Source organism: Piliocolobus tephrosceles, chromosome 2, assembly GCF_002776525.5.
Source record: "Piliocolobus tephrosceles isolate RC106 chromosome 2, ASM277652v3, whole genome shotgun sequence".
Lineage (NCBI taxonomy): Eukaryota > Metazoa > Chordata > Mammalia > Primates > Cercopithecidae > Piliocolobus > Piliocolobus tephrosceles.
Window position 1 is genome coordinate 38,109,972 of NC_045435.1, and position 12,375 is coordinate 38,122,346.

General features: G+C 45.2%; 1 protein-coding gene across 1 annotated transcript in view; it reads right to left on the bottom strand.

The window, feature by feature from the left end:
* The window catches only part of ILDR1 (immunoglobulin like domain containing receptor 1), a 37,618-nt gene that overhangs the window by 8,816 nt on the left and 16,427 nt on the right, over window positions 1-12,375 (bottom strand). The window contains exons 3-5 of the mRNA XM_023214555.2: window positions 11,190-11,339; window positions 7,351-7,470; window positions 6,926-7,072 (exon numbers count right to left, since the gene is read on the bottom strand). Coding sequence (XP_023070323.1) covers window positions 6,926-7,072; window positions 7,351-7,470; window positions 11,190-11,339 — 417 coding nt within the window. The remainder of the gene's footprint in view (window positions 1-6,925; window positions 7,073-7,350; window positions 7,471-11,189; window positions 11,340-12,375) is intronic.

The window sequence follows — 12,375 nt, forward strand, 5'->3', positions numbered from 1 at the left end:
CAAGAGGCCAGCTTCTCTTGTCTGTTCTCACCTATCTTGCATGGGAGTAAGGGTTAAGGGGGTACTAAATTAAATGTCCCCCTGGCGAGGAGCTGGAACTAAATTCTCTTCAAGACTGCAACTTCTGTATCCCAGGAAAGTATATTCTTAAAACTTGATTCCTAGCCTCAAAGTCATTTCATCATCTTGCCCATTCCTAAGGTCACCAAAAATGCATAGGTAGATTCATGGATACTAGCATACAATGAATTACTGGGCCATAGGCCAACAAAACTAGAAGCCAAAGGCCAGAAACAGAAGGTACAGATGCAAAGGACTTAGAGGAGGCTGTGAATCAGGGGCTGGGGGCATCTGCTCAGAGTGAAAGAAAAAGGGAAGGGCATGATACTGAAGATAATGGGCAGAATTACTTGGCAATTATATGGAAGAGTGTTTCTAGCTGGCATGCCAACCCTGGGTGGAAAAAAATTCGTGGGAAGAAGGCAAGGGTGTGCAAAAAGCTCAAGTAGATTCCAGTGGGTCTTTTCTACTCTTCTCCTCGCCTTATTGAGATTGTCCCTAAATAGGGGAATTTCTAAGGGGTGGGGTGGAGGCAGGGAAGGGGGATGAGAAATACTATTTCCTTTATGGCAAAGAAAATCATATAAAAAAAGTAGTGCAAGGATCCATAGAAATGTCACTCTAGCCCCTTAGGTGGGGCTGGTCTGAGGCATACAACCCACAGTGAGTACAAATTAAAAACAAAAGCATTTTGTTGTTTTTGTTCATGCTTTTATATTTTTGGGGTAGTTGTGGCTGAGTGCCTCATGTTTCCTAAGTGCTCTGCCTATCCACGCGTGTTGGACGCGTACCTGTATGTTGAGGGCAGGAAGTGCTGGCCTCAGTGTGAACGAGGATAGGCCCCAGCCTGGCATTCTCAGTTCCTCCTTGCTTCCCTGGGCCCTGTGGCCACCCCTAAAACAGCAGGGCCCAGGCACAGAAGGGGACAGAAAGCTGGCATCCTGAACACAGTCATATAGGGTGTAGGGTTTGCCAAGGCCAGCAGCAAAGGGGTCATCCAGTGGGCTGCCCAGTGATTCCAGTATGAAACTCCCAGCACAACAGGAAGTGGTTGTAACAGAGTCCCCAGAAGTGTCCGGAGCGTCAGCCCTCAGTGTGAGTCACAGCCTAGCCTGGAGGAAATCAGATGCAAACTTGCAGCTCCCCCAGCAGCTACACCTTCCTGCCAACTGATAGCCTTGAGCCTCCCTGAAGACAGGTCCACAAGCTCAGAGCTGCCCTCTCCCTCTGCAGAGCTGCCGCTCCCCAGCTCCCTCTACTGGCCACCACCAACACACATACTGGAATGCCCAGCCTTATACATGTAATTTACCTTACATAAGCTAACTAGTTCTCTTAAAAATCTCTTCATCTGGGAATCCAATGAGGAAGTTGGGCTCAGAGAGATTACCTTCCCAACCTAAGGTCCCACAGCTAGCGACTGGCAGAGCCAGGGTGTGAACCTGTGTGACGCTCAAGCCTATGCTCTTTGTGTGCCATACCACCGAGTCCCCAGACTCCTTTATTTTCTGTGATGAAGCAAAAAACCTTCCCTGCAGGCACCTCCTCAATGTACCTCCCTCTAACTCAGCTCCAGACCTTTCAAAGTTCACTCCAGACTAGTCTCTTCCTTCCATGGCCTGGGGACATCTGATTCCAAGAACAACAACCCTACCCACTGTATCCCTTTAATCCCTTTAAGGCAACAATCCTTGCCTTTTCCAGATCCTCCTATTCCCATTTAGCCACTCCTTCTCCTGCTTCCTTCAATCAGGGAGAAAGGCAGAGTTGTGCTTCCTCTTTGCTCCCCAAATGATTTTTTTCACTAAAGGGACACCCTCCACAAATAACTCTCTAACAACCCTTCCAGATCCTTCATGAGTGTTTCTGACATTTCCCGGAGATTTTTCACAAGGTCCAGAGATTAACTCATCTGCTTCCTTAGTTACCACAACCTTTTTTCCAGGGTCTCCCGCCTCCTTGTTGCACTACAACTAATGAAACAGGATGGAAGACATAGTCTTTGAGTTTTTCTCTTGCCTGCCTTCCCCCGCATCCCTGAAAACAGCCTCACGGGATGTCTAGGCTTTCAGGGGCATCTGTTGCTCACCTAATGGGGAATCAGATAGGCAATAAAAGTAGGAAACCTGGACAAGGCAACAAAGCTGCAAAAGACTCCCAATAAGTTCTCTTAACCTCAGTGGAGTAAAGTCTGCCTTAGTCACCTTTAATGAGCTTGTTAAAACTACAGCTTTCTGAGTCTCATTCCCAGGGACCCTCCTTCAGTTGGTCTAACGCAAGGCAAGAAAATTTGTATTTTCAACAAGCTCCCTGTTTCAACAATGTAGGAATCAACTTGGAATTGACTGCTGAGGACTCTCAACACTTTGTTCACCATCCCTTACCATCCCCTCTCCACTCTTACAGAACTCATTCTTGCCCTTCTTTTAATTAATTAATTAATTTTTCTGAGATGGAGTCTCGCTTTGTCACCCAGGCTGGAGTGCAATGGCACTATCTCGGCTCACTGCAACATTCGCCTCTAGGGTTCAAGCGATTCTTCCGTCTCAGCCTCCCGAGTAGCTGGGATTATAGGCGCCCGCCACCATGCTCTGCTAATTTTTGTATTTTTAGTAGAGATGGGGTTTCACCATGTTGGCCAGGCTGCTCTTGAACTCCTGACCTCAGGCGATCCACCTGCCTTGGCCTCCCAAAGTACTGGGATTACAGGCGTGAGCCACCACGCCCAGCCCTTGCCCTTCTTTTAACCTATGGTCATTCAGTCTATTTGCTTTCTCCAAAACTACCAGTCCTCCCTGATTTGACTGACCAGTCGTTTCTGGGACATCCTCAGGTGCTTCCTAGAATCCCATGCCCCTTTGAACTCTCGTCATTTTAGCTTTAGGCAACCATCAGCAGATGCTTCTGGGTCCCAACCAGGCAACTGACCTCAAATAGCCCTCCTCCCAATAGGGCTTTCCTTCTTAACCTCTCAAACATGCCTTCCCTCCTCTATAGCAGCAACTTAAAACATTCCCCACCTCTTAGGTCTTCCCCTGCCGGTGAACTTTCTGCTGATGACTTCATCTCTATTAAGGAAGAGGAACCAGCCCTGAACATGGAGCCAAGAAACCTAGGTTTAGCCCAGGGCCCACTGCTAACAGGCTGTAACATACTAATTGCGGAAAAACCTCCCTCGACTTCACTTCCTTCAGCTGTGAGGCAGAAGGAGATGGGGCAGGAGACATCAGAGATTCTCACTGTGGCTGTGGCCTACTGCAGGGCATGCCTGGAGGTTCTCCAGTAAGGAGGGCCAGTAACTGCTCTAGGGATGAAAGGCGTTTCTCCAGTTTTCACAGAAAAAGTACGTTTCCATTTCAAAAACGTCTATCTTTAAGTCCTACTGAGGGCTGTTTACCACTACTAAGTGAACTATCAAGGGTTACTAAAATTTGGTCTTATTTTCATTTTTCTCCTCTCTAATCCTTTTTTAACTCTCACTAGAAAGTGGGAGCAGGTTGGGGAGGTGGGATGTGATCAAAGAAGTTCAAGAATCACTGACATGTTTCTTGAAGCTTCCTTCTGCATCTAGAATTTTGATTTGCTGAAATCGAGTCAGGAAGATGTGAGCTCCCTCAGCTTCCTCCCTTACATCTTAATCATCCTCCACATTTTAATGACTTCCTTTCTGTCTTCAGAGGCTAGGCTGCTTCCCTTTCCCTTCCACTCTCTAAGGGCCAGTTCTTTCCTTGTAGGGCTGAGGCCACTCCTACCAGCTTCATCACTCATCAGTGACCACCTCACTTCTTAATGCTTCACTTTACTCACTTGATATTAACCTTGGTTCGTTGCTTATAAACATGTTTAGGACCACCTTATTCTCCAAACACCAACAATAACCCCTTACTCCTCTAACCAAAGAGGAGTAAGTAATAACTCATGCCCTTCCATGCAATTCTTCTTGTCAACAAACTTCTCAGGACAGTCTGCTCCAGTGACTCACTTTGAAAGTGACATCATCGGCCCAAGTTCAGGGATCTTTGTGGTCTGCATTTCTTGATTTTACTAGTTTTTTAAAATGAACCCAATCCCTCAGGAGAAACAACTCTCCCCCAGAACCTCCAGTTATTAGTTTACTAATAAGGGATGCACTTATCATCTGTGTTAGCTTTGTCCCCAGTCTTGCCTGGTTTTAGTGCCCCACGAACCTAGGGAGTCTAAGCAGCCATCTTGGGCGGGTTTTTCTTATCTCATCCTGCATATTATTTCTCCAGCGACAGTGGCCTCTCCATGGCCTCCTCCCTAAGGTCCCTGAAAGGTAGGGAGCCCCGCAGTCCAATGCTGCATCCTCCGTAACTTTTACTCCTCCTATGGTGTCTTAGCCAATCCCACAGTGATCCACCTACAGAGACTGTGGCAGCCTCTGCTGTAGGAATGCAGACTTTCACCAGTCAGATGAACATGGATTCAACTCTGCAAAGCCACTGCTATTTCCTAGCTGTGGGGCTTTTCTGACCTTTGGTCTCCTGTCTGTTAAATAGGGATGACATCTGCCTTCTAGGGTGGTTGTGAGGATTCAGTGAGGAAATGTATGCAAAGGGACTACATGTCAGACATCCAATAAAAGTTAGTTCTCTTTTCCTGTAAGACAGCAACCTCGGAGAATAGTCCTGAAACCAGACTCAGGCCACCGACTTTCTTCACATTGTAGATCAGATTTTGTTTCTATCTTAATAGGTCATTCATTATTTTTCCCTTAAAACATTTCCTTTCAAATGGATCAAACTGATAAAAGTGTTACCTCTGGGTACTCAGATGAGTCATTACATTTTCCTGAATTTCTCAAATTTCCTACAATATAGTACTTTATTTAGATCATCAGGAAGAGGAAATGTTATTGAAAACAAAAGCCAAAAAAAAAAAAAAATTAAAAACCTTCTATTTAACGCAGTTGGCACTATTCCATCTATTTGACCAAGAAAATATCTATATAGAATAATTTTGTATTATTTTGCCTTTACCATGTATTCTGTAGCCAACATTTTTAAGGGCATAATTCTATTACAGTTCTGTTTTAAAGGATCAGACGTTAGTCCAAAGGAAGATCACAATGAAAGTAAGATCATCTGCTGCCTCTTCCCTTGCCCTAACTCAAGGATTCTCAAAGTGTGGCCCCTCTACCAGCAGCAGCACATCACCTGGGAACTTTTGAGATAAGAAATACAAATAAAGTTCTAAGCCCCCAAATGACTAACAGACCCCCTCTTGGCCAAGGGGACCCCAGAGAAACCTTGGAAGCTAAGTTCATGGCCATGACAGGATGGGAGGTCAGACTCATCTCATTATATCCCCACCCACAGTGACCAGCCCTTTCAAAAGACTCCACATGGATAATGTCAATTACTAGCTTATCTTCCCAGGTACAGAACAAAGACAAGATAAAGTCTAATTCCTCTTTTCCCCTTTTCTAATATTCACTTTCTCTTATGTAAAATACAGATTTGCTGGGCACTAACTAAAATTTCACAAGTGTATAATCATTTGTTTCATTGCTGCCCTCCACTTCTTAAGGAAAATGTATAAATACTAAACCTCCTGGGAACTTCTTTGAAAAAAAAAAAAACAGTCACAGATGCATCTGTGACTTATGTTTTTTCCCTGGGTATGCCCTCAAGCTAGCTCAACAAACCTCAATGATCTGAGACTTAGGCCTCAGTCACTCATTTTGATTGCTAGAGGAATAAAAATTCTCAGGTCCTACCTTGGACCAATTGAGTCAGAAAACCTGGAGGTGGCAGCCAAAAATTAAGTTAAGGAGGAAAATTAAAAAAGAAGAAACAGAAATCATCCCTACCTCCTGACCTCTAGGGAGGGGAGAGTGGCTGAAGGTTGAGTTGATCACCGATAGCCAATGACTTAATCAATCATGCCTATGTAATGAAGTCTCCATAAAAACCCAAAAGGACTGGGTTGGGGGAGCTTCCTGGTTGCTAAAGACGGAGGTACTGGGAGGGTGGCACACCTGGAGAGGACATGGAAGCCCCACCCTGCTCCCACATACCTTGCTCTATACATCTCTTCATCTGGCTGTTCACTTGTATTCTTTTAAATATTCTTTGTAATAAGTGGGTAAACATAAGTAAAGTGTTTCCTTAAATTCTGTGAGCTGCTCTAGCAAATTAATTGAACTGGAGGAAAGGGTCATGGTAACTACCAATTTATAGCCATTTCCTCAGAAGCACAGGTGACAACCTACTAGTTGTAACTGCAGTTGGCGTCTGAAGTAGGGGGTGGTCTTGTGGGACTAAGTCTTCCACCTGTGGGGTCTGGTGCTATTTCCAGGTAAATAGCATCAGAATTGAGTTAAATTATAGGACATTCAGTTGGTGTCTGCTGAAGAATTCCTTTTTGTGTGGGGAAAACACACACACACTTGGTGTCCGAAGTTTTGAATGGCATGTGAGAATAGGAAAAAACAGTTTTGTTTTCCTTTACAAGTGGTCTTCTCTCTTACTGGCTTATTTAAACCACTCACTCCAGCTCACCTGATGTCCAAATGAGGTCAGTGCTAGGAATGAAGATTGAAGCACAGGCACATCAGGGCTGCTGAGGAAATGCCATCAGTAGGCAGAGCTATCTGAGAGATGCTTTAGGCAGCCTGAGAGTGGACAAGCAAATGTCCTCATTTCAGCCACCTTCCATGTGGCTCCCTAACCTCCCTAAGCATCATTTTCAGGGCTGAGGCTAATGTCCTCTGACCCTGTGATGGGAGAACAGCATGGAGGACAGAACCTGGAAGAACCTTTGACCTGGCACTTGAAGCTGATCTACTTCAAGTCCTGGTCCCTAATCCACTCCATTCCACTGCTTGTCTGTCCCCTCTCACCTTCCTCAGGACAGCAGCAGCGGGCGGGACAGCAGGGACAGCGGATGTAGCAGCAGCAATACTGAGGACAGCACTGGCACCAGCACACTCCAATCAGCAGCAGGAGGAGGAGGGCTCCCAAGATGATGAAGATCACGGTCAGCCAGTCTGCAGGGGAGAAGCCAAGCAGGGGCTGAACTAAACATTCAGGGGGAATACTTCCAGCTCTGATGTCCTAGAGGTCTCATAAACACAGCTCTTGACCTACAGGTTAAAGTTCAGCAATATGTTGGCAAAAAATTAAAAGTTTAGCTTTGATAAGGGAACTTCAGAGGTTGATAATCCAATGACAAGAACTTAGGCTTGTTTATTTCTGTTTTTTTTCCTGTGAGTAAAAGTGTTACAGCAGTGAGGTAGACTGAATAGAAAGCTCCAGTAGCACTTACGCAGGACGATGAGCTTTACTTCCTTATCGGGGTCTCCTGATGTGTCCCCTGGAGCCTCAATGGTGCAGTAATACACTCCATGGTCCCACCACATCACTTCATTAATCACAAGATCTGCTCCTACACAGTAAGGAGGGAGAAAGTGCCAGTGTCAGAGGAGAGAGCACTGGTGTCTAACCTGTGACAGCCTCAAGACCTGGGCAGCATGGCGAGACCTTGTATTTACAAAAAATAATAATAAAAAAATTATCCAGGCATGGTGGCATGTGCCTATAGTCCCAGTTTCTCTGGAGACCGAAGTGGGAGGATCGCTTGAGCCCAGGAAGTTGAAGCTGCAGTTAGCTATGAATGTGCTAATGCACTCCAGCCTGAGCAACACAGTGAGACCCTATCTCAAAAAAAAGTTAAACATAAAACACTGTTTAAGTTGCCAGTATATGGGGCTTTTACTTCCTCGCAATCAGACCTAATCCCAACTGGTACAGTGGAAATGACTATGTAGCTGCATTTCAGATGAGGAAAATCAAGACTCAAAGGAACTGGCCTAATAACATACAGACAATGCTCATCAGAGGTAGGTTCAAACCCACATCTCTCTGCCTCAAAGCTAGTACTCGTACCCACCAAGCTTTCCTGTCTTCTCTAAATTGGGTAGAAAAACTCCAGATTCTAGGTCCCTTGTCAGCCTAAAATGAGCAGTTATCTCTGGATCCTGAAGGACAGGTATGAGATGAACTTGAATAAAGATAAAATGCCAGTATTTTAAGAGTAAATGTAACTCAAGAAGAGTTTCAGTTCTTGTGGGCACTCAGTGTTGTATACCTACATTAGGATAGATGAAGGGTTTATATATATATATATATGTATATATATATATATATTTGCTGTACATTCATTTTTGTTTTTTTAAATTTTAAGGTCGGGGTGTATGTGCAGGTTTGTTACACAGGTAAATGTGTGCCATGGTGGTTTGCTGCACAGATCATCCCATCACCTAGGTATTAAGCCCAGCATCCAACAGCTGTTCTTCCTGATGCTCTCCCTCCTACACCCCCGAACCCTCCAACAGGCCGCAGTGTGTATTGTTCCCCCCATGTGTCCAGGCATTCTCATCATCCAGCTTCCACTTGTAATAGGATCATCAGGGTGGACAGACAACCTACAGAATGGGGGAAAATTTTTGTAATCTATCCATCTGACAAATGTCTAATATCCAGCATCTACAAGGAACTTAAAATGAATGGTTAATATTTATGTTCAAGTTTAGCAAAGTCAATAAATATTCACTTTTGTGGGTCCAGCACTATGTCAGGCACCGAGGAGATGTAAAGAGAAACAAAACCCTTTTCTTTCCTGAAAGGGTTTAAAATCCAGTCAAAGGCATCAGGGCAGCCTCTGTGTGAAGTACAGTGGCAGTTCCAGTTCCCCCACCCACAGTAAGCACCAGCACCACAGAACCTTAGCGTTACAGAATTGCTCCTGCTAAGTCAGTTGTAATATCTGCAATTCTTTATTATCTGTTTGTCAAGAAATGTTTATTGAGGAAATGAAACAAAAATGCAAGGTCACGCACCAGTGGACCTAACTTTGACTTCTGTTCCCTTCTCTTTCTACGTCAGTACCTACAATTTTTTCCTACCCACTATTTTCCAAACCCACTACCTTTCCCAGAAATAAGCTTACCCTGGACTTGGAAAAATGGTGAAAGTGCTTTTAAAAAATTCCCCCTCGGGGCATGATGTGTATTGGAAATCTGCTCTAATTTTTATTGCAGACATAAAGAGTATTTGAGGGATGTCAGAGTAAGAAGGGTGTTCAGATATGTTAATGTTTCAAAGGATCTAAGGACTGATTTGACAGGGTCATCTCAAATGATGCAAGCATAGGCAACAAAGTGTCAGAACACAAGGACTCCAGGAAGTCCCAACAAGCCTGGAGACAGAAGTAAAAACAGAGGGGAATACTAACGTATTCCTGTGGGAGTAAGAACGAAGCAGGGTTTGAGCCAAAGGTGGCTGGGAATGGAAGTAGTGGGAGGTATTTACCTTCATGTTTTAGAAAAAAAAAATAAGAGTAGGGACTAGCTACTATGGGGATTTCCATCTTTCAGAAACTGTACAGGTAATTTGCTAATTAAAGAGGCTTGAAACTTTGAGGTCAGAGAAGAACAAATTCTGCTGGCTTTGGAAAAGGCAGAACCACCTTGGATCTTTAGAGATGCCCCTGGAGACTAGAAAACAAGGACAGATGTACCCTAAAGCTGAGGGCTGGCTTGGGGAAATCAGAGGCCGAATGTAAAAAAAAAAAAAAAAAAAAAAAGTCAGACTTAAGTGTTACAGACAAAATTGAAAGCAATTATTAATCTGGTTCCCGTTAAGTGACCTCCCTTTAAACAGTCAGAATATTCACTGATTCCTTGATATTGTAGCTATGGCCACCATGAGTGGCCCAGTGGGTGTATTCTTCCCTTTTTCCCCTTTTAACAAACAAATATTTATTTAACACAGCACATAAAGCCCATTGAAATAGGCTCTGAATTCTGTGCTGATCTATGGCAGCGACTGTGGATTACACAATAGAAATATGAGGAGCTAAGCCATTTATCCAAAAGTATACGGAGTGATAATTAATGCTTACTGCCCACTTCCTATTTGCTAAATGCTTTATACATTTACCTTACCTTACTCCCCACAAATCTCTATGATCTAGGTACTATGGCAAGTCCCATTTTATAGAAATTGAGGCTGAAAAATTGTAGACGCTTGCCCAGGTTCATATACCCTGTAAATGCAGAACTGGGATGCACACTCGCACCTGACTCCAGAGTCAGGGCTCTCACCACTACTCCCTGCTCAGGGCACAGAGAATAGGCAGGCTTTGGACACAGCTCTCACATATCACACTAGATATTCACTTTGGAGTAGGGAGGAAGACACCACAATGCCCATCGTTCAGATGAGGAAAAAGAAGCCAAAGAAAATAACTGATCAGGTCGGGCGCGGTGGCTCACGCCTGTAATCCCAGCACTTTGGGAGGCTGAGGCAGGCGGATCATGAGGTCAGGAGATCAAGACCATCCTGGCTAACATGGTGAAACCCCGTCTCTACTAAAAATACAAAAAAATTAGCCGGGTGTGGCGACAGGCACCTGTAGTCCCAGCTGTTGGGGAGGCTGAGGCAGCAGAATGGCATGAACCCAGGAGGCGGAGCTTGCAGTGAGCCGAGATCGCACCACTGCACTCCAGCCTGGGTGACATAGCAAGACTCTGTCTCAAAAAAAAAAAAAAAAGATAATAACTGATTACTGGTCACTGAGCTAGTGAGAGGAAGCACCAGGACTCTCACTGGGGCATTTTAGTCCAAGCACAGTGTTCTTTCCTCTATCAGTGGAGGACAGTGGTCTCAAGGTGGTCACCTGCTCAGAGCCCCCTATTTCCTTCCATATGAACAACAGGAATAGCCAGAGGGAAACTCAGTGACCTGGGGTTTCAGTAGGCCCCGAGAGCAATTTGTGGAATGAATCAAAGAAATCTGATCCACATCTTAGCCCTGAATCTCAGGAAAGCAAAGGAAACCACTCACCCCTAGACTTTTAGCCAAAGCTATAGATAGCAACAGAACAACAGAACATCTCTGGTTCAGAGACCAACTTCCAGGGAAGTAACTTCAGCCGGTGTAGCACATTCTATGAAGCTGGCACTTTCCTCAAACAATGACAGCGACCAAGTAGACCAACAGGCAGCAGAAAGAAATGGGAAATCCCATGCTGACTCAGCCTGCCAGGCGTAGTGTCTGCACCTCCCCCCACCCCCAGTTCCCCGACACCTCCCCCGCACTCACGGTTCTGGATGGTGATCTTGCGCTGCCGGTAATCTACCCCCAGCACGGGCTCATTCTGCCCCCGCCGCTGGGCCACGATGCGAACTTCCCGCTGGTTGTCGTTGCAGTCGTTGGATGGGTCCTGGCCCAGGGATAAAGCTGCCTGGTATGCTGAGGAGAGAGGGCACACTAGAGTCACACAGCTATAGGGGTTTCCCACAAAGAAAGGTTTCCTTTCTGCTCCAGGCGTGAGACACAGTGAAGTATCTCAATTTTTCCCAAGACTATGCATCCCTTGGGACTCTTGTTAATCATGAAGATCCTGATTCTGCAGGTCTAGAGTGGTATCTGAGATTCTCATTTCTAATATGCTCCCTGGTGATAGCAGGCACCACACTTTGAGCAGCCAGACTCCTGACCCCCTAACAGGCCATGATTTCATGCTGGCTGTATCCCCCATCTCCTATTCCAACTTCCTTTGTCTCATTTTCAAAGTCACCCCAGCCTCTCTCTGCTCCCATGGAATTCATCTACCTGCCCTTAAAACATAAGGTCGCATGCCTGTAGTCCCAGCTACTCAGAAGGCTGAGGCAGGAGAGTCACTTGAACCTGGGAGGCAGAGGTTGCGATGAGCTGAGATCACGCCATTGCACTCCAGCCTGGGCAACAAGAGTGAAACTCCATCTCAAAAAAAAAAAAAAAAATATATATATATATATATATATAATCTGAGAGCTGTTAAATCTGCCCCTGGCAAATGCCTGCTTCCCTAGCCTCTCCTCCCTGGCCATTTAACCCAGGCATTTTAAGAGTAACCCCCAGGAAACAACGCCTCAATTTAGAGAGGAATCTTTTGGGGACAATGGCAGGATCAGTGGGTGGCTCAGACAGCTCTTGAGGTTCTGCTCACATCATATTGTGAGACATTAGCTCGAGAGCTCAAAAAGTAAAAGTTAGGGTCCTCGCAGAAGGACTTGAAGCACCATGTCACCACCATGTCCTGGAGCTGGGCAGAGGTGGTGTAGTCATTAGTAAAGACTAATGCCTCCCTCTCCCTTTGCTTCTTCTCGGGAGGCTCACTTCTTCCTATGAACAGGGTGTCTACTTCTATTCTCAAAATCTCCAAAAAATTAATTGTCTTGGTGCTGACAGTGGGGTGTTCTGGGTTCCTCTGTTCTTTGAGAGAAGGCAGAAATGGGCAACTAGG